We start from the raw sequence: 22,412 nt of genomic DNA on the forward strand, positions 1-22,412 counted from the left end.
GGCTGCCAGACTTGCAAAAGCATAACATACAATTACGCACGCGCAGCATAGTTGCTAATGATAGTAAACAACGATGTTACTGGTTTGTATATTTACTGCACTATATTTTATTTTATTTTGAAGTGTTCTCCTACTTATTAAAAAAGAAAAAAGTGTAATGTAAGGCAGCCTCAGGCAGGCCCCTCCAGAGGGACTCCAAAGACACGAGGGAATACGGCTCCATGTGTATTGCCCCCACCAAGACCTGTGGTGACAGCAGGTGGGGTGGGGGAGGTGGCGGTAGTGTGGATCATGGCCCTGTAGCGTCCTAGGCTCATGTGTGTGTTTGTGTCTTTTTTTTTTTTAAGAAAGAGAGAGAGAGAGAATTTTTTAATTTTTATTTTTCAGTTTTCAGTGGACACAACATCTATTTTATTTTTTATATGGAGCTGAGTATTGAACTCAGTGCCCCACACATGCCAGCTGAGAGCATTACCGCTTGAGCCACATCCCCAGCCCAAGCCACATCCCCAGCCCTGTGTTTGTGTCTTAGTGTTTAATAAAAAGTTTTAAAGCCAGGCATGGTGGCACATGCCTATAATCCCAGTGGCTTTGGAGGCTGAGGCAGGAGGATTTTGAGTTCAAAACCAGCCTTAGCAACTTAGTGAGATCCTAAGCAACTTAGCAAGACTCTGTCTCAAAAAAAAAAAAATAAATAAAAAGGGTTGGGGATGTGGCTCAGTTATAAAGACTCCTGGGTTCAATCCTTGGTTCAAAAAATATTTTTTAAAGTAAAAATAATAAAATAGGTGCTGGGGTTATGGCTCAATGATAGAGCACTCAATGACCTAGCATACGTGAGGCACTGGGTTCAATCCTCAGCACCATACAAAAATGAAATAAAGATATTGTGTCTACCTACAACTAAAATATAAATATTAAAAATAATAAAAAGTAAAAATGTTAAAAGAAGGCTATGCCTACTTTTAAGCATAAAGTGTACAGTAAGCGAACAGTACATAAGTGTACAGAAAGCTGCACCAACCAAGTTCATTGTAGCACCATTCATAATAGATAGCTAAAGCATAGCGGCTACCCAAGCGTCTATCAGTGGAAAAGCAATGGACAAAGAAACATGGTCCCTCTACACAATGGAATATTATTCAGCCTTCAAAAGGAAGGAGCCTGATCCATGCTACAATAGAAAGGAACCTTGAGGGCACTCTGCTAAGGGAAATAAGCCAGATAAGCATAAGAGGTGAACACTTCTGCTTTGACTCATAGGAGGTCCCTGGAGACATCAAGACATGGTATCCATAGACACAGGAAGTAGAATGGTGGGTGCCTGGGGCCGAGGGAGGGGAGAACAGAAAAATTAGTGTTTAAGGGGTGCGGGGCTTCAGTTTTGCAGGATGAAAAGATTGCTGGAGGGATGGAGGTAGCTCAGTGGTACCGCACTTGCCTTCCTGCAAGAGGCTCCAGGCTTCGTCCCCGGCTCACAAAAAACAAGTTCTGGAGACGGACAGTAGTGACAGCAGCCTTTGACAACAGGAGGTAGATTCTATGCTACACACTTCACCTCTCTTGTTTTTGTGGGTGGTGATGGAGATGGAACCCAGAACATGCATGCTAGTCAAGGGCTCTGCCGCTGAGCCACATTCCCAGGCTCATTTTGTCACAATTCTTTTGGAGGGGGGTACCAGGGATTGGACCCAGGGGCACTTAACCACTGGTCCACACTCCCAGTCCTTGTTATTTTTTCTTTTGAGACAGGGTCTCGCTAAGTTGCTCAGGGCTTCACTAAATTGCTGAGGCCCGCTTTGATCGTGACACTCCTGTGTTACCCTCCCAAATTGCTGGGATTGCAGGCGTGCGCCAACTCGCTGGGCTTGTCACAATCTTTTTTTTTTTTTAAAGGATGAAAAGAACCTTTCTCTCAATGCAAGACCAAAGAGGCCACTGAGAGTGACTCCTGTAGCTAAAATTAGCCCCGCCTTGAGATCCTGCTTGCAGAGTTCCCACACCTCCACTGGGTCAGCCAGCCTCTCCTGCCAATCAGCTGGTCGGCCAGTGGCCTGCAGGCCCCCTTCCCAGGATAGGCTGGGAGGCTATTGCAGTACAATATGTTCTCCCAGAGAATGAGATCCCAGAATATTCCCACTGGAGACAGACAGCCCATTCCGCAAGCTGCCACCTGAGCCAAAGCCAGCTCCAGTTGCAATCCCAACCCTCATCCTCACCTTGCGCCAAGGGATTTCTGGATACCCCCTTACCCTCCCCACTTTGGTGACTCTGAATAAGGCTGCGATGATCAGGTACAACTGTCTCAAGACAACAGACCTGTGCCTGGTGAGGGCCGGCTTCCTGGTTTGCAGATGGCCGCCTCCTTGCTGTGTCCCACTGGGCACAGGGCAGAGAGAGCCCTGCTCTCTTTTTACAGAAATCTTAATCCCACTGTGGCATGCCACCCTCGTCACCTCCCAAAGGTCCCACCTCCAAATACTATCACACTGAGGGTGGGATTTCAACTACAAAGTGGGAGGATGCCAGCATGCGAGCCTTAATGTGAGGATTAACGTGGATTCACTCAACACACGCTGGCTGAGCTTGGTGCCTGTGTCCCTGGCTCACTCTAGGGCCGCGGTATGGGAAGATCCGTTCCTCACAAGCCCTTTCTTTCTCTCTTTCTTCCGACACAGGGTCTCGCTATGCTGCTCAGGCTGGTCCTATGAGCTCAAGTGATCCTCTGCCTCTGTCTGCATCTGGCTACTGCTTTTTTTATAACCATCTACTCTCTCAGGAACTCACTGCAAGACCAGCATCAAGACCTTCAAGGGAGACGCCCATAATGACCTCATCTTCTTCCAGGCCCCGCCTCTTAAGGGCACCACCACTCTGGCCCTGCCACCCTGGGCTCAAACCTCCAGCAGTCAACCTCCGGGGGAAAGACCATTTCCAAACCACCCAGGTGTTCAAGCCTTTTGCCCAGTTTTTATGGAGCTTTTCTCTTATGGAGGGTTTTAATAAATAGCCTTATTTATGCAACTGGTATACAGTGAGCTGTACATATGAAGCAGGTACAGTGATAAGCCCTAAATTGTACAGACCTATAAAACGGCACCACCATCAAGCCGGCCCACAGATCCATCACCCCGACTGCCCCACTATGTTCTTGCATCTCAAGGTCAAAGAATGAGCCAGACAAGCCTGAGGGTTCATTCACAACAGATTTATTGGCGGGCCCTCATGCCGAGCTTTGGCGGACATGCAAGGGATGAAATTGGGGGGCTTGAAGCCTCAGTACCCACCCAACTCCCGGGCATCACTGGAACAAGGCACTTGCCCAACAGATGGGTGACACTCGGGACCCCAAACTGGTCTGGGCTCAAATCCAACCTGAGACCGGACATGTCCACCCTATCCACCCCTCTCAAACGTCTGCTGACCTCGGCTTGGGCGAGGGAGTCTGCTCACCCCGTACAGGTTCCTGGCCTGCCCGGCAGCAGCACAAACAGCATAGGCATCAGCCTGTTGAATGACTGAGTGAGCGACGGTGACGGATTTCAGCATGAGGAAGGCCTGACACTTCCAGGGACCAACTGTGAGCACCTAGAGCTCCTTCACAGAGCTGGATCTTGGGACCCCCCACCCAGATGGCTGCAAGTCTTTGGTTTGGAGGCAGCCCGAAGCCACAGATAGCTGTTTGAATCCTTCCACGATTCAGAACTGCCCTGATCTCCCCTCCTGACTGCATGGTGCTGACGAGCTTATAGATCTTTTCCGTCTTGCTTCAAAGAAACCCTTCTGTACAGAGGGCCAGGGGTCTCCACTCTACAGATGGGGAACTTGAAGCTCAGAGAAGGGAAGGAACTTACCCAGGGATGCCCAGCAGGAGCCAGAAAGTTCTGGGCATGGAAGGTCTAATCATTGAGGAGCCTGGGCAAGAAGACTTTGAAATCACAGCACCTGGCTCACAGCAGGTACTTAGGAAATGCCCACTAAATGGATAAGTCTTGACATGGCTTGAAATTCTCTGAGTCAAGATGCAATTTCAGAGAAGAAAAACAAAACCAAAAAAGGACAAATAATTAAATGCCAGGATTTTTAGTTGGAGCTGCTACCGGGACTCTGTGTGCCCCTAAAAAAGCTGTGACTCAACAGAGGGTCTGACAGAGAGAGAGGGACCCTCCACTCCTACAAAAGTCCATTGTCATCTCATTTAATCCCCACCTCAGCCCTGGAGGATGAGCTGATGGCCCCAATTTGCAGATGGGGAAATCAAGGCCCAGAGATGGGCAAGAAGCTCAGGATGACCCCCAGCTGTGAGGGTCCTGGGCCTGGTCCTATCCCTGGTGCCCCATGGGTCCCCTGGGCCACCCCCTAATCTGCCTTCTTGGTCTTCTTCTTCCTGGAGCCCTCGCTCAGCTCCTCCTTGGACTTGGCAGGCAGGACGGAATGCTGGGCACCTGGCCCGCCACCATGGGAACCGCCATGAGATGCACTGTGGCTGTCATGGTGATGGTCACCTCCCCAGGCTGCTCCAAATAGCACAGGGCAGATGTAGCCCTCCAGGACATCAAATGGGGAGTTGTGGGAGTGAGTGGCTGTCAGGAACACCTGGGGTGGGGTGGCAGGGGACAGCGAGAGTCAGAGAGGGACCAAGACAGAAAGCAAAGCCAGAGGAAGAGAAAGGAGGGAAAAGACAAGGTCAATGAGGTCAGGTTAGGTCCCAGCCCTAAGGCTGCATGCACCTCCAGGAGGGTGATCGACCACCCCGGTGTCCTAGTGATGCGTAACTTCCAGTGGTCAAGCTTGGGCAGTCCTGGGCATACTGGGACAGTTGGTCACTCATCCGCAGGAGTTCCCTCCACACATGGGCACTAAGAGATGCCAAGGTTTCAGTGTGTCCCCCCCCAATCACCAAAGTCATGGTGTCAGGAGATGAGGCCTCCGGGAGGTTCCAAGGCCATGAGAGTACACACTCATGTGGAGGATGAGTGCCTTAATAAAAGGGGCCAGCGAGCTGACCCAGGTCTTCCACCATGTGAGGACACACTGAGACTTCGGCCATCTGCAATTGGGAAGAGGACCCTCAGCAGCCCTCAATCATGCTGGCACCCTGATCTTGGACTTCTTGCCTCCAGATTCAGAGCACCACATTTCTGTCTGTGAAAATCCCCGTGGTCTCTGGTGTCCTGCTCCAGCTGCCTGAATGGACTGACACACTTGGCCTGGCGTCGACTTGCAAACAGGTGGAACAAGACTCAGCCCTGTTTCCCCCTCCCCTCCTCCCCGATGCAGGGAGACTCGGCCCACTTCCTTTTGAGGGGGAGACACAGCACTGAGCTGAGGCCTTCCGTGCTTTGGGGAAACAGTTGCAGAGTTACCCATCTCCTTGGGACAGAGGACAGTGTGGCCCCGAAGACCCTTCCTGGGTGGGATGATCCTACAGACCAACATCATTCCTGGTCCAGCCAGTTCTGGATGGCCGGACGGTGCCTTCGCAGCTTTGTGGGCCTCTACTCTCCGTGCCTAGAGCTCCCTCGGCCTTTGCCCAGGCTGAACCCTCTACCTGGGAAGGCCTGTCCTTGGCCTGGAACTACAAATAGGTGGAACCCCACCTAATGGACACTGCACCTTGAAGAGCCCCCTTCCATTGACCTACGGGCAGGCTTCCCTGAGTGGTCCTTTCTGGGCCACATAGACTGGGAGTGTCCGGGTCCCTCCCATATCCTGGGAGGTTCAGGGCAGCATTGGTTAATGCAGGAAGGCCTCGGGCAGAGGAGGGCTTACCTTACAGGACACCATGAACATGGTGAAGATGAAGATGAGGCTGGCCTTGGACACCGGGAGCCAGCGGGTCTGCTGGAGGGTGAACAGGATGGCTCCGTACAAGCTGGCCTTGGTGGGGCTGGGGGGGCAGCTGTCGTTACCAGGAGGCACCCGCAAGACCAAGATGCCCCCACCCCAGCCTGGAGTGTGCCGATGCATGGGTGGTGTGGATCAAGGGGCACCTCTCTGCACAGGTGGGTTAACTTGGCCTGAGGAAAGATCTGGTCTTTGTTCGGCTCCTGGGAGATGCCCTCTAAGCCCTTGAAACTCTGGATGCTCAGAGCACCTTGGTTTTCTTTTTCTTGTGTGGAGGGAAGTATGTTTTTTGTTGTTGTTGTTTGTGGGTTTTTTTTGTTTTTGCTTTGTGTCATATCAGACGGTGACAATACGATTCCCGGTGGGCGTCTTGGGCTGCGAGGTATCTGCTCAACCTCTGGAGGCAGGAGTGGAGACTAAGGCCGTCAGCAGGCAGTTCCTACATGACTGAGCCCCAATAAAAACCAGGGACATCAAGGCTCAGGGGAGCTTCCCTGGTTGGCAGTACACCATGCCTGTTGTCACACACTGGCTCAGAGAATTAAGTGGTGTCCACGTGACTCCATGGGGAGAGAACAACTGGAAACTCCCATCTGGAATCTTCTGGACTCTGCCGTTACCTCTGCTGATGTGTCTATGCCCTCTCGCTGTAATAACTGTGGCCCTGCGTATAACAGCTTCGCTGCGTTCTGTGAGTCCTTCTAGCAAACCCATGAAACTCAGGATAGTCTTAGGGATCCCCAAACAGCTCACCCCCTGGCCCCTGAAAGCGCGACTACAACACAAGCTCTTCTTAGCTTTCCTTTCTCCACCGCAGAGTATGAACATCTGCCACTACACTGGATGATATCTCCCAAGCACCATCAGGGACCAGGACCAAGTGGCTTACATGTGTGACCCCACGGAACCCCCTGAACCCAGGACTCAGCTCATGAGGCAGAAACAGAGTCTGAGAGAGAGGAAGGCACTTGCCTACTCAGGAACAAGCCGCACACGGGCTCTGGGACCCCATTTTGCTGTTGGCAAACTCGGGGTGGGAAGCAACTTTGGGGGGGCAAAGCCATGTTTTTCATAGTATGAAATGGGAGGCGATTTTCACTGGCCTGTGAGTGAGCCTTTTAGTTTTGTCTTATTTTCATGGCTATAGTTTTACTTCCTTTAAACATAAATTAGGCCAAATGTACCATGGGACTGTGCGTGGATACTGGACGCTGCTGTCTGGTCCTGCTCACCACTCTCTCCTTGGCTCTAGCTGTCCCCCCCACCCATGCTCTGCCCCCCACTCCCACCCAAGCCCTCTATCCTTCTGTCTCCCTCACATTATATACCCTAACCCTGGAGACCTGGTTATATCACTGCTCTTTTCTGATTTGACAGTTGGTAGAGATGCTGGCCTTTGACCAGAGGCTCCTTCTTAGCCAGAAAACTCCTACTCACCCTTCAAAACCCAAATCAAAGGTCATCTCCTTCCTGCCCCCATGCTCTAGGCAGAGCTGTGGCTCCCACTCTGGGTTTCCCCAGACATAGCCTCTGGAAACTTCCAAAAGGCAATGTCAGGGGCTGAGGCTTCTCTAAGTTTCAGCAGTATCCACCTAGAGTAGGACATCTATAGTATACACAGATAGACGGACGGGGCGGGCTTGGGGTACTCACAAGGACATGTGCAGGAACTCATTGGTCTCCGGCTTCCAGACTCCTCGGAGCAGCTGCTCCAAGTTGGACATGAGGGCGACCCCAGAGCCTACAGGAAAGGGCTCTGCTGAACAAGCCAGCCATCCCACATCTCCCTTTCTTCCTGTCTAAATTCCCAAGGAAGCCACCTATCTGCTGCTGGACACTTCATTAGGGGACAGTGGGCCTGACCATCAGAAAACAGACTCAGAGAGCCAGAGCCTTGCAAAGATTTGCGTGGCACATTCCAGCAAAACCATGTGAAGGAATCAGCGCCCCCACCCCCAGCCCCCATGCCACCAAGGTGGTCTTAGGCCTTCTCGACCTGACTCCTCTAGTCCAGCTGTGCAGGAAGCTTCCGGAACCACCGCCTCCACCCCTGACCTCTCTCTTCCTCAAGGCTCTGAGTTCTCAACTGTTCCCAAGTCTCCCCACCTCTGTTAGACCTGCTGTAACCCTGGGGGTCTGCTCTGTAGTGGCTTCCTGGGGTGAGAATAAGGAGACTCACGTGGAGACACAAGGGTTACATTACTGAAAAAAAATCCTCTCACTAGCCCGATTGGCTAAGGAGGCTTACACACTCACTCCAGGAACCAGTGTGTCAAAGGGGGCACCTGATACATACCACTGGACCAGAGGTTCTCATCTGGGCGATCCTGCCCTCAAGAAGGCATCTGACAACGTCTAGAGACACTTTGGGTTGTCACAACTGGGAGGGGATGCTACTGGCATCTAGTGGATTGGGACCAGGGATGCTGCTCCATATCCTACATGCACAGGACATCTCCCACAGCAAGAAAAGACCCCACCTCAAATGTCAGAGACACTCAGGACACCATGACTGAATGGAGGGTGGTTCTGGCCCTGTACACTGACTCTTTTTTAAAAAAAAAATTATATATATATATAATTTAGTTGTAGATGGACACAATACCTTTATTTTATTTATTTATTTTTTTATGTGGTGCTGGGGATCGAACCCAGTGCCTCATACTTGCTAGGCAAGTGCTCTACCGCTGAGCCCCAGCCCCAGGCCCTGTACACCGTCTCTTTACAGGCAGGAAAGGGGATAAAGTGGCCAGAGACTTTTTGCATGTTCACGTCGTTTTTCCTTAAATTCCTATTATTCCTTGGTTTACCTCTCCAGTTACTAATGTTAAGCTGTCTCTCTCTTAGTTTTGTCAGTTTTTGCTTTAGATAATATGGTGCTGTTTTAAGGGCATGAGTTTATAATTGTATCTTCCTGGTACATTGACCCTTTTATCATTATAATAATGTCACTCTTTATCTCTGCAACCTTTTTTTTCCAGAACTAGGGATTGAACCCAGGGCCTTATGCTTGCTAGGCAAGGCCTCAACCACTGAGCTGCATTCTCAGTCCCATTTTTTCTTTTAAAGTTCATCTTGGTTTGCCTTTTAGTATGGATGGTGGAGGGGGACAGAACTTCAAAAAAATTAAGAACACAGACACTGGGTTCGCAGGACCTGGAGCCAAACCCAGCTGAACCTCTTAGCTGTGTGGCCCTGGGAAAGTCATTTCATTTTCCTCCTCAGCAAAAGGGGCTGAGGCTGCTCTCTCCTAAAAGAGGCTCCTAAGGATCAAATGAGATAAGACACACAAAGACCTCAATTCAAAACCCGCCCGGCATCAGGAGTCTTAACCTGGAGTCCAAGACACCGGACAGGACTCTTCATTTTCACAGCCTCCTACTGAAACCGGCCTTTCCTTCCATGGGGAAGGGAGGCAGTGATCTCAGCAGCCTCTCCAGGCTGTCAGCCACCACCCAAATTCATGGATGTTTTTTTCTTTCCACATTCCAGTTGCTGCAAATGGTTTTAGAATCACTTCAAAAGTTCAATAGTTCCTAGTAGCTAGTGAAAAGTCTGTGGTTACTGCATTAATAAAGAAGCATGAAATTGAGATGTCATATTTAAAAATCATTTTGATAATTGCATTTTAAAATAATGAGCTACCTTGTTAGCCTATATATTTTATTTGATGCACTTAAAAACATACAATGGGCTAGACACGGTGGCACACACCTGTAATATCTGTAGCTTGGGAGGTTGAGGCAGGAGGATCGAAAGTTCAAAGTCAGCCTCAGCAACTTGGTGAGGCCCTAAGCAACTTAGGGCCAAATAAAATAAATAAAAGGGCTGAGGATGTGGCTCAGTGGTTAAGTGTCCCTGAGTTCAATCCCTGGTACCAAAACAAAACAAAAACATCAGACTTGGGAGTGTAGCCCAGTGGTAGAGTGCTTGCCTAGAGCATAATGCCCCGAGTTCCATCTGCAGTATCAAAAATAAATGAATAAATAAATAAACAAAAAATAAAAAATAAAAACATTACAAGGGTCTGTAGACTTTACTGGGCTGACAGAAAGGACTGTGGTCCCCAAAGATCAAAGGCCCCTAGTCAGAGCTCTGGAGAAAGGGTGCTCACCTGGAGTGACATGGCTCTCGAGGAGGTGCCTAGCAATGTCGGGGACATCGTTGGTCACCCACACTGGGCACAGGTGCTACTGGCACATAGTAGGAGAGGCCATGATGTGGCTGAAACTCCTATAGTTCACAGTGCAGACCTGCCACAAAGAATAAGCCACCCAAATGCCAGCAGCGCCAAGGCTGAGAAACCCTGCTCTAGGGTCACTTGCTTTTTTTGCTGTCACTGATTCCTATTGACTAGGAATTGGCTGTTGATTAGGTATTGGCCACACACCTATCGACTGGGTATTGGTTCATGGTGAGGTTTGGACTCCTGCCTGGAGCAATGGCTGTGCCAACTGGGGTGTTACTTCACTGTCTTTGTCATCCTGTTTACCTTTGACCCACCCCGTTGCAATCATGATGAACCACCCGTGGTGGTAGTGGTGATGTGCGTGGTGGATGCCCACCGCGATCTTGCGGACTCTCACCACCTCCTTCATGGCCACGAAGATGAGCTTCACAGGCAGGAAGGAGACACACTTGTAGAAGAGGTCCAGGGGGCAGAAGAAAATCAAGTACCTTTGGGGAGAGAAGGTCTAGTGTTGGGGGAGGGGCGGGCCATGGGGTCACAGGAGAAGTGTCCACACCCTCTTTCCCACTGCCAGGCTCAAGGCGGCTGGGCACGGAGGGCAGTGTGTTCAGGGCCACCCTAGAGGTTGGGTGAGTGGGTCCTGATTCCTCTGACCTACTGCTTCCCACCTCCCTGGTGCAGGGTCATCTCTGTCCCCAGCCTGCTCTCCCCCATCCCATCCTGGATGGCTTACCAGACAGCTGAGGCCAACAGGACACTGGAGTTGTTGCTGAAGTAGTCAATCAAGGGCTCCCCGAGGAGCAGGTCAGCCAGGATGTAACTCCCAAAACAGTGCAGCATGGCACACAGCCAGGAGGCCACCGGGTGGCGCCGGGACAGCTCGACGGCTCCTGCGAGGCACAGGAATGTACTCCTTCTGTCACCAGAGCACCCCGAGCATGCCTCACCCTGTGCCTTCAGGTCAGTCTGTCCCCATCTGGCTGCCTTTCCTACAGCACCCACCCCATGCCGAGCAGCGAGCCAATTTCAGAGGGTCTGCGGAGCTGAGCTGGGGCTCTTTCCACCTCGCTCAGAAAAGTGTGAGGATGATATAGTAAAATACAGGAAACGAAATGGAAAAAATAAAGCAAAGTAAAAGCAGGACCGGGTTTCTGTGGGTGAGAAAAGAGCGCAGCTTGGCCCTAGGTGGGCAGGGTGAGAAAGGGCAACAGCTGGAGCGCCCACCTGTCTCACTGGGGCCGAGCCGCCAGGGCACAGGGCAGCCAAGAGCAGGTGTTGGGGTCGACAGGGAAAGACAGGGCATGTGCTTAGAGGAGTCCTGGAGTTCTGAACTATAGAACAAGGGAACACAGGGCAATCAGGTGGTGAGGCCATTTCCAAACGGTGGCAACAGAGGAACAAGAACCAAGAGCAGGAAAAAAAAAAAAAGACAAGCACAAACACTTCTCCTCCAGGGAGGCCTCCTGGCTTTGCTGAGCCCAGCAATCCTGTGCTGTGGATCCCACCCTGCTGTTGATCTTGGCATTTCATTCAATGTTGACAGATACACATCTGTCATCCCAGCGGCTCGGGAGGCTGAAGCAGGAGGAACGTGGGTTCAAAGCCAGCCTCAGCAACAGTGAGGCACTAAGCAACTCAGTGAGACCCTGATATAAACAGGGCTGGGGATGTGGCTCAGTGGTCAAGTGCCCCTGAGTTCAATCCCTGGTACCAAAAAAGAAAAAAAAAAAAAAAAAGATAACAAAGCAGATCAGTGGTTGCGAAAGGCTGGAGGAGACCGGGGATGATGTGAGCTAAAGGTGCAGATTTCTCCCTAAGGTGATGCCTGCACACTCCAAATGCAGATGCCCCTCGATGTATGATGGGGTGACGTCCTGATAACCCCACTGTAGGCTGAAAATACAAGCAGAAATGCCATGAGCCCGCCTCACCCCCCCCCCCGCCGCTTCACCATGCGGCCCACTCTGGTATCGGTTCCTGCGGGCCACCACACACAGCCCAGGGAAAGATCCAGATTCACAACTCAAAGTACGCCTCCTACTCAATGACCATGGCTTTCCCACCTCCGCCATGTGGAAATATCTCCAGGACGTCATGGGGAACGGGAACCTGGCGATCTCAGAAATGCTGTGTGATGGGATTTATATAACATTCTTCTAGTGACAAAATCATCGTGATGAGTGACAGGGACCAGGGGTCAGGTTTGGGAGGAGGCAGCACGAGGGAGTTTGTTTACAGGGCGGTGCTGAAGTCGCTCTGTGTTCTGATTCGGATATGGTTATTCAAACCCACATGTGATATAGCTGCACAAAACTGTATTACACACACCTCATACACACACACACACACGAATGTGAGAGACGGTGCAGGCATGGTGGCATGTCCTGTACTTCCAGCCACTCGGGAGCAGGAGGCAGGAGGACAAACCTGGGTAAGGCAGTAAGATCCTACCTCAAAAACTATTTTTAAAAACTACACACAAAAGCTGCCAGCTCGAATCTGAGGTTGATCTAACGGTACTGTACCAATGACAATTTTCGGGTGCTACTAACAAGCTGTTGTTCTGTAAGATGTTATCATTGTAGGAAGTTGGGTGAAGGGTTCTTGCAAACTCTCTTGCCATTTTTGCAACTTCTCATTGAGTCATAAACTCTTTCAAGATGAAAATCACTTGAAAGTTCCATATTATACCCACCACACACACACACACACACAATTTCCACATTAAGAACGGGGGTCTACGGGGCTGGGGCTCAGTGGTAGAGCGCTTGCCTGGCACATGTGAGGCCCTGCGTTCAATCCTCAGCACCACATAAAAATAAAAATAAAGGTACTGTGTTCACCTACAACTAAAATAAATACATATTAAAAAAAAAGAAGGGGGGGAGTCTAATCCTTTAAAAATAAGTCCACGAGATCACATGAGAGGTACAGGAATAATAGCTACTCATCAAATTCTTGCACTTTGTGCTACCCATTTAAAGTCTTCATGATCTTCATAACTAGTTAGGTTCTATCTTTATGCTAATATTGTCTCAGTCCTCTGCTGCCAAGCCTGAGGCAGTCCCAGTGTAGCCACTTATTTCATCATCTCGATTCCCTCCCTGACTAGTTTCATTTTGCAGAGAATGATTTTGGACCAAGTCGTATGGCACAGCTGCTCCGCTCCCTCAGCCACAGCTGATACCCAGGATGCCCCCTTGCTATGCTTTGGACATGGTTTCTCAACCAAAGGTTCAAGTTTTGGAACCCTGGTCCCCAGTGTGGTGTTTTTAAGAGTTTGTGAGGCAACACACCTGCAATCCCAGCTATTTGGGAGGCTGAGGCAGGAGGATTGCAAACCAGGGTAAGGCCAGCCTGGGCAACTTAGTGGTACCCTGTTTCAAAATAATTAACAGTAAAAAATGTCTCTGTGTTAGAGCGATTGCATAACATGATTCCATTCGCAGCACTACAAAGAAAAAAAGAGAGATCCTGACTCCCGAGTCTCTACTTATCTCATCTTGTGATCTCTCCCTTTTGAAGAGCTTCCTCCACATGCCATTTGCTAAGAGGCTCTCAGCAGAGGCTGAACACATGAGGCCTCCTGATCTTCTACCTTCAGCCTCCAAAACCATGTGATAAAAGAATCTTCTCCTTATCAGTACCCAACTCAGGCATTTGTTATAGCAATGGAAAATAGAATAATTACAGCTTTAAAATGTTGTGTTTAAATAAAAACTTCCCTCAGATATACATAGGACAATGAGGTTACATACGTAATCTTTTTTTTTTTTTTTACATTTTTTATACCTTCATTTTGTTTATTTATGTTTATGTGGTGCTGAGGATTGAACCCAGTGCCTCACATGTGCTAGATGAGGGCTCTACCGCTGAGCCACAACCCCAGCCCGTAATCTCTTATTAATAAAAAGAAATATTCAGACAAACTGGGTAAAATGGTGTGTGCCTATAATCCCAGCTGCTTGGAAGTATGAGGCCAGAGCATCCCAAGTCTGAAGCCAGTCTGGGCAAATCTGAGACCTTGTCTCAAAAATAAAAATAAAAAGGGCTGGGGACGTAGCTCAGAGGAAACCCTACCTTCTCCAGTGTGATGGCGTTAGGAGGAGGAGCCTTGGAGGTGGCTGGGGCATGAAGGGTGGGCTCCTCGTGGGTGGGGTTAGAGCCCTTTAGGAGTCCTGAGGGGGCTGGCGGTTCTCTCTGCACCATGAGAGGTTACAGGAGTCAGCAGTCTGAAAACTGGAAGAAGACCCTTGCAAGAGCCTCACTGTGCTGGACCCCAACCTTGGACTCCCAGCCTCCAGCCCGGTGAGGAGCAAGTTTCTGTGGTTTACAGGCCACCCTGTCAATGGAATTTCTTTACAGCAGCCCAAGCAGGCTAGGATACGTTCAGCAAGTGAATGATGCCTGAGGTCTCAAAGTTATCCAATAAACAGCTGCAAGAGAAGGGAATTACCGTGAAGGTGCACCCTGCTGTATCCTGAGGTGACAGTGATGAGCGAGATAGATTAGGTCCCTGCCATCACGGAATTGACATTCCAGAGCTCTCTCTCTTGCCATTCTCCCAGCCCCAGTGCAGTTTATATTCAAGCAAATGAAGAGACATCTTGTTCTGGGCACCTTGGGTTACGTTTTAAGATTGTTATGAGGACAATAATCTCCCCGTCCATCCTTTTATGGAGAAACACAGAGTTCTACTGTCTAGAAGGAGCTACCTTCTTTACATCTTGGTCAACATCACAGAGATGAAATATCCTCCAATGCATGAGATTTTCATGCAGAAACAGGTAGGGACATCGTGGGCATGACCACCCTGGAGGCAGCTGGGTGACGCTGAGCACATCGGAGGCCGGGCATTCTGTGCTCCATGGCTAGGGTTTGGATCTTAATGTCCCCCAAAGGCCTATATGCTAAAGACTTGATCAGCAACCTGTGGCATGTTGGGAGGTGGCAGAGACTTTAAGAGGGACAGCATAGTAGGAGGAAGTTAGGTCACTGTGGGGTGCCCTTGAAGGAGATACTGGGACCCTGGACCCTTCCTGTCTCTCCTTGCTTTCTGGTCTCCATGAAGTGACCAGCTTCCTCCACCATGTCATCCTGCCACGAGGCACTATGCTGTCACCCACTCCCGCCCTCCCATACACTGTACATCAGCTCTAGGTGACTTAAATACCTCATGCAATGTAAATGCCACGTCAGTAATTTTTATACTGTATGTTTAGGAATAATGACTAGAAATAAGGTCTGTTTGTGTTCAGTCTGGATGCAGCTTTTTTCAATTGGCTTTGATCCATGGTTGGTTGAATCCTCGGACACTGAACCCAGAAGTAGAGGGGGCTGATTTGCATTTCATATAGGTGGGATCAGACAACACATGTGGCTTTTGTGTGGCTTCTTTTACTTAGCACAGGGTAATATTCATTTTCACTGCTGTGTAATGTTCCAGAGGGAATATGTAGAATTTGTGGGTCCCTCTCTTCCACAGACTACATTTTATGATCATCACCCATGCCCAAGTGGCTAGAGTAAGTGTTCAACACACTCTCCTGTCATTCCCACCAACTAACCACATGACCCTGAAGGAATGATTTCTTCTCTCTGAGTCTTATTGTCAGATGGGAACCCTAATCCCATCATGGCCTAACTCCAGATGAGGGCTGGGATGAAATATCCCATCTTCTCATCTCATCCTGGGGTTACGAGCCCAGACTGCATCTTCTCCCTGCCCCCAGTGTTGTCCTAAATCTCAGTATTAACCAAGTCCTGGATACGAGGCCAAGTGCTCTCCTCTCCCATCCTGGCCGTCTATTTGAATCACAGCCTCCTCTGAGAGTTGATCCTCAGGAGCAGCTGGTGGGTCCTTCCTGAGCCAGGTCAGGTGAGGCACCCATGTTTTGCAGAAATGGATACTTCTGCATCTAAAAATAAACCCCAGGGTTTGAATTCTTTCCAGGGTCTTTGTGTCCTTTGGGATCCTCCCAGGGGCCAAGCTGGGAGTGGGGGCTGAGGGCCTGGGTTCCGTGAGCAACACTCTGACAGGCAGCCTCGTGGGTTTGTCCCACAAGCGCGCCCTGAACAGTCACAGGCCCAGGTTCTGGATCCAGCATTCACTCTGGTGTGGCCTGGGGCAGGTAACTGTCCCCCACCCCTGCTCCCCAGTCTCAGTTTGCCTACTGTCAAAAGACCAGGACGAGCACATACCCCTCCCTGAGGTGGCACTATCATCACTGACCCCTCCAGCAACCTTGGAAGGACAAGATGAGTTTCAGGAGACAGTCCTGCTTCAAGGATCCACAGCAAGGTGATGGCTCAGAAACTGTCCCCCTGGCTCCAAAGCCCAGGCCTAGTCCTTTGACCAAGTCCTTGGTTCCTCTTGCTGGGTTTGGGGGCAGTACCAGGAACCTGGAGAATCTGGGTTTCGAATTCGAATGCTGTGAATGCATCGCCCTCTCACTGACTAAGCTCATGCTGGCCTCGTGTCTCTCCAGGACTCCCTCTGCTCATGTGTGTAATGAAGACGGAGACCAACCATCATGCTTTGCTTAAGATCAGGAGGTCTCCTGGGACACTGGACTTGTAGAGCTTGACTTAGGCAAACCTAGCCAAGATGGGCCACCCCTGTGTTATCAGTCAACCCAAAGGGTGACTGAGACGGTCAAAAGAAATTGCTTAGTGCTTAGCAATGATGCACTTGGAATTATGTAATCTTGGAAATCAAAAGAAATGGAAAATACCTGGGGGTGAGAATTCCACTGGGTGTTATTTTCTTTTTTTTAATGGTGCTGGGGATGGAACCCAGGCCTACCTCACACATGCCAGGCAAGCACTCTCCCACTGAGCCACACCTCCAGTCCCACAGTGGGGCAGGTTCATGAGGGAAGAAGATACCTTGGTCCTCTGGCGCTAGTCTGCAATGGACCTGCGGCACGCTCTCTCATTTGTAGGGAGCAGCACAGTGCTCGAAGGGTCCCCAGTGCACCTCAGCACTGCTGTTCTTGCTACTTAATTTGAAGTCTAAAACGTGGGGTGTATTGTCTGAGTCTTCAGTGATTCTACGACAAGATCTGTTCTCCTAACCCCTCGAGCTCAGTTCTCTGTTTCCTCCCACTTAAACTGCAGATCATGGACTCAGCCTCAAGGCTGAAGGATGAAAATCAGTTTAACCTCAGAAAACCTAAAGTTCAAACCAGAGGTCTCAAACCAGGAATTGATGAACTGCTGTCTTTGACTCCCCAGCCACCACTGTCTTAGAAACAATCAAACTCTAACCAAGAATGACCTTTGGTAGGTGAGGGGATAAACAATGGTGTATTCATCTGCACTGTGGCATAGTGTTCAGAGTGCCAGCAAGATGCAGAGACAGGGTCATGGGCCCTGAATGTATACTGTTGAGTGAAGAAGAAGCCAGTCTGAAAAGGTCACCTACTATATGAGCCCACCTCAATGACATTCTGCAAAAGAAAAAGAGATAGTAACAACATCAGTGGTTGCTGGGAAGGGAGGGATGAATAAGTCAAGTACAGAGAATTTTTTTGGGGGGGATACTGGAGATTAAGCTCAGAGGCACTTGACCACTGAGCCACATCCCCAGCCCTATTCTGCATTTTATTTAGAGACAGGGTCTCTCTGAGTTGCTTAGTGCCTCACTTTTGCTGAGACTGGCTTTGAACTCATGATCCTCCTTCCTCAGCCTCTCAAGCTGCGGGGATTACAGGCTTGAGCCACCACATCTGGCAAGTACAGAGAATTTTTAGGGCAGTCAAATGATTCTGTAAGATACTACCATGGTGGATCCGTGTTGTACGGCTATCGAAATCCACAGCACACACAACACAAAGGAACCCTGACGTAAACAGACTTTGGTTGATGGTGATGTTGATATAGATGATGATGATGCTAGTGACAATACTGTTGATTCACTGATGGTAACAAACATTTCACTCAGGCAAAGGACATTGGTGACGGGGGAGGCTGAGCAAAGGGTGTGGGGGGGGTAGCATATGGAAACTGCGTACTTTCAGCTTAATTCTGTTGTGGACCTAAAACTGCTCTGAAAAAATAAAATCTATTTAAAAGAGGGAAAATGTTTGGACAGAATTCCTGGAACATTGTAGAAACACAAGGAGCTACAAGTCTACATTTCTAGTTTCCCTTGGGGACCAAAAAATAGCTCTGGCAGTTCTAGCTTCAAACAAGGTGGAGGTGCTCCTGACTGGTTCTCACCTGGACATGGTCTTTACCTGGCTTACTTCCCTATGTATAGCCTGCCTGTCCCTAGGGGCACTGGAGTTTGAGCCCCTTCCACCCACTGGCAATGTGTGGCATTTTTGGTTGTCATTATTACGGGGGGGGGGCAGCAGGGGGGTGTTGTTAGCATCTGGAGGGTTGATGCCGGTAATGCTGTACATATCTCATTGGGCAGCCAACATCCTAACTGTCTAGTGCTGAGGCTTGGAAACTCATGTAGAGAAATGATTTTCACCTGGGGAATCTCAAGAAATACACTCAGCCTTTGTAGATTTCACACCTGCAGATTCAACTAACCTTGGACTGAAAATATTCAAGGAAAAAAAAAACTGCACCTGTATTGACCATGCCCAGACTTTTTTCCTTGTCCTGATTCCCTAAGCAATACAGAATTACAGCTGTGCACACAGCATTTACATTGTTTTAGGGGTTATAAGTAATCTAGAGGTGATTTAAAGCTTAAGGAGGATGTGTGTAGTTCTATGCAAATACTGTGCCATTTTATAGAAGGGACTTGAGCATCCTTGATTTGGGTATCTATGATGGTGGGGAAGGGGTCAAGAAGCAATCCCCTGTGGATACTGAGAGGTCATTACACTGATATTGGTGCCATCCCTGGTGATTCTGATTTAAAAGACAGATTGGGGTTGCCTGGATGAAAGATTGACTTACTCAGGTGAGTCTGATGTGCAACCAAGTGTGAGAATCACTTTCTGAAACTTTCTTTGGGTAAATTAGGGCTTTAGGTAGCCAGGACTGTCACTCATTGATTCATTTGTGTATACAGCACCTACCAACCCTTCCCCTTGTGTGCATTTTTGGGCTCCAGAAATGAGCCAGATTCCAACCTCCTGCCCTTAGGAAGCTCCAGTTTAAATAAGCCCTGCCTCTTTTAGTTCATCCCTTCTTGAACTTCAATATGCTTACAGATCACTTGGGGATCTTGTTCAAATACAGACTCAGATTCAGTAGGTCTGGGTAGGACCTGGGACTTTGCATTTCTAACCAGCTCCCAGGAGACACAGATTGAGAACCACACCCATAAGCTTCATTTTGGCCCAGAATTCTCCAGATAGTCTGACCCAGATAACACATTTCTCCATAGGCTTCCAAATAAATATAACCACTTCTCACAAATGCCTTGGACCCAACTACTGACAAAGTTCTCAACAGATCTTCACAATAGCCAGGAAAGAGAGTCCAGGATTATTTTACTAACGATTCCATGTCACAGATGAACAAACGAAGTACAGAAGTAAAGTAGCCAAGTTACTACCTGTGCCAGAGGTGGAACTGACTTCCATGTCAGAGGTTTTTCCTTCAAGCTGGCTGGGCTCTCTCAGCCAGGGTTGGTTTCTGGGGATCCTGAGCTCAGAAGGGCCCCAAACTGAATGATTGGATGTCACCATGTTGAAATTTTTCATTTCTGCACAAGAGGTCCCATACTGTCATTTCATACCTCGCTATGCAAATTTTGTAGCTGGATTCAGAGAAGAAACATTACAGAGACTCAGCCCCAAATGGGGGGACTAACACTTAAATCAACCAGCTTGTTTTTCTAAGGGAAGAAAGAATCATACTGATTCTTGGAGTCTAAACATACCTGGGTTTGAGTCCTGAGACTAACAGCCACAGAGCTCCGTGTGATTGCATATTTAAATTAGCTTACCCTCTATTTCCTATTTCCCCATTTATGAAAAGAGTTGAAATGGGCGGGTATCCTCCACCTGGATGGCACCAGAAGTCACTAGGGGAGGGGAGCTAGGGGATGGGAGCTTGGAACCTAAGCATCCAGATATTCGGATTCAGTTGGTCTGGAATGGGGATGGAGCTTTAAAAGCCGCACCCCCCCCCAGCATCTAAAGTGCAGCCAGAGTTGAGAACCACTCCTCAACCTTCTAGAACCTTCAGGGTCTGGGAATTCTAGAGCAAATGATTTATTCTGAGATTCTTGGAGAAATGTCTAGACCTTTTCTTCAGGCTCCCAGCTAACTGGAGATCTCCTTCCTCTAGTCACTTGTGTCCTACATCCATCCCTCCAGGTACCTACCTCCTCACATTTTAGATTTTCCAAAGTGTGCTAAATTCTGAAATTGCCCAGGGAACTGGCATGAGCCACCAGGAATTCTCCAGGCAGGAAATACACAGCCCCACAATTACACTAGGACAATACAAAAGCTTATTTTGCTTTGCAAAGTAACTGCTTTCCAGAAGAGGTTTTAAAGAAATAGGCTTTGGCATGTGGATAGGCAAAAATAGAACAGAGCTACCTGACAGAGTGTGATCCTGTCTGTGTAAGACTGTGCATTTATGCCTACCACTATGGGTACAAATGCACAGAAGAGAGCTCTGGAAGGGTGGCTACCATGAAATTAACTGTTCCTCCGTTTTGCTTCTCAGTTCTATTTTTTAGTAAAGGTGAGTACCTATTTTTATCTCCTGAAAAAGAATAAAGACACTTCCATTCTAAGATATGGGGGTAATTTACATCTAACTGGGAGAAAAGGTCACAAAGTTTCCAGTGATTGATTTTTTTTCTAAAGCTAAATTCTCTTGTCCATTAAGTTTGCTGGTGCACTAGAATAATTAAAGTACTAGGAGATGAATGAGAAACATTTGCTTTGGTGAACCTTATATAAAGGTAGATCACATTCTAAGGAGGTTGTTCGACCTCATTAAAAAAGAAAAGAAAAAAAAAAAGCTTAAAAAATCGTAACAGAATTGATCTCCTGCGATTCCCCCAAGAAGGTCTGGAGTTGAGGGAGGAGGCTGACCCCAAATCATCCAGCCTCGAGGCCCGATCTGCTCCATAGGTGGAAAGGATCCCAGGTCAGGGCTGGAAAAATTCCCACAGGGCTCAGAGATCCAGCACCACCCGACGACCGAAGGAGAAGGGAAGGCAGGAGAGGATGCCAGATAGATGCATCGGGGAGGGGGGCCCCCCGGTGTCACTTTCCCTGAACCTGATCTCAGCCCCTAGCACGGCCAGCCCTTATATAGACACTAAGCAGCCGCTCCCACTCCATGTGCCAAGGGCATTAAGGGAGGTCACAGCAGCAGGCGGCGAGGACGTCTGACCCTGCCAGCAGCGCCGACCCCTGTCTGTCTAGGACCTTGCCCAAGTTCATGCAGCCTTGCCCCAATACGACCCCCAATTTCTCCCCGTCCCCCGCAGACGTTCCCCCTTCTCTAAACAAACTCGCTCCTCCTTCTCCTTCCCTCGCATCCGCAGCTGCTCCCCCTCCCCCAGCACCACCATCCCGGGGGCTTCCTTCCCCAGCCCGCACCCGCGTGGGAGAACCCCAAGACCTCAGCATCCGCCTACTCCCTCGATCCAGTCCCGGGTTCTGTCCTACCCACTCCCGCCTTCATCATCCAGGGCTTCTCCTTTCCTGCGACCCCAGAGTTCACCGCCGTCCCCCGACCTCCGACGCCAGCCCCTGCAGCCCCCGGCCCGAGCTCACCTGGTTCATACTTGAGGTAGAGAATGGAGACGATGAAATAGCTGAGATCAAAGACTGGGAAGAGCGGCACCCGCGAGAAGCTGAGCGCCAGCTCGCCCAGGCTCAGGGCCGACAGCAGGTCCATGGCGCGCGCCGGGTGCCACCGCGGCCCCCGGCCCTGTCCGTCCTGCCGCCCGCGGCCCGGCGACTGCGCCCCCGCCGCTGGGCCCGCCCCGGCCCTCCAGGCGCCACCCCCAGCCCGTCCCCCGCGGGAGAGGAGGGGCGACGGTTCACCCCGGGGAGGGTGGCGGGCCGCCCAGTCCCAAGGAGTTGGACGACCGGGTCCCGTGCCCCATCACTCGGGTCATCACGACCACCCCCGGCCTCGCCAGCCTGGGAGCCCGGCCCCATGGAGGGCGAGTCGGCCGGGAGAGGCTGCCCACTCGGGGACCTGTCCCTCACCGAGCCCACCCAAGCGGCACGCCCGTCCCTGCGGGCCTGGCTCGGCTAGGACACTGTTTCCCGTAGGACCCTGTCGTTTGAGGACCCTACGCATGACCCCTGCTCCCCAAGAGACCCCCTCAGTCAGGACATCCGTCCCCTGTGGAACCCAGGGGAAACCCCCAAGTCCCACAGGACCCGTTCAATCAGGATTTTCACAAACCTCCAAGGGACAAACAAGTCAG

At 49.9% G+C, this 22,412-nt stretch overlaps 1 protein-coding gene across 1 annotated transcript; it reads right to left on the minus strand.

The window, feature by feature from the left end:
- Positions 1-3,193: 3,193 nt before the first annotated feature.
- On the minus strand, positions 3,194-21,946 carry Tmem38a (transmembrane protein 38A). The gene is made up of 6 exons (XM_046437096.2): positions 21,748-21,946; positions 10,770-10,926; positions 10,340-10,524; positions 7,501-7,588; positions 5,773-5,890; positions 3,194-4,596 (listed from the first exon to the last, which is right to left on the minus strand). The coding sequence occupies exons 1-6, from the start codon at positions 21,869-21,871 to the stop codon at positions 4,360-4,362; spliced, it is 909 nt and encodes a 302-aa protein (XP_046293052.1). The 5' UTR covers positions 21,872-21,946; the 3' UTR covers positions 3,194-4,359.
- Between the last annotated feature and the right edge of the window lie 466 nt (positions 21,947-22,412).

Source organism: Marmota monax, unplaced genomic scaffold, assembly GCF_021218885.2.
Source record: "Marmota monax isolate L192 unplaced genomic scaffold, Marmota_monax_Labrador192_F-V1.1 WCK01_AAM20220418_F8-fsc00021, whole genome shotgun sequence".
Taxonomy (NCBI): Eukaryota; Metazoa; Chordata; class Mammalia; order Rodentia; family Sciuridae; genus Marmota; species Marmota monax.

Coding starts and splice junctions, on each gene's coding strand:
- Tmem38a (XM_046437096.2), bottom strand. CDS start 21,871: ATGGACCTGCTGTCGGCCCTGAGCCTGGGCGAGCTGGCGCTCAGCTTC. Junction 7,589..10,339: donor TGCAACGGGGTGGGTCAAAG/GTAAACAGGATG, acceptor CCTTTCCTGTAG/GCTCTGGGGTCGCCCTCATG. Junction 4,597..5,772: donor TGTTCATGGTGTCCTGTAAG/GTAAGCCCTCCT, acceptor ACCCCACCCCAG/GTGTTCCTGACAGCCACTCA.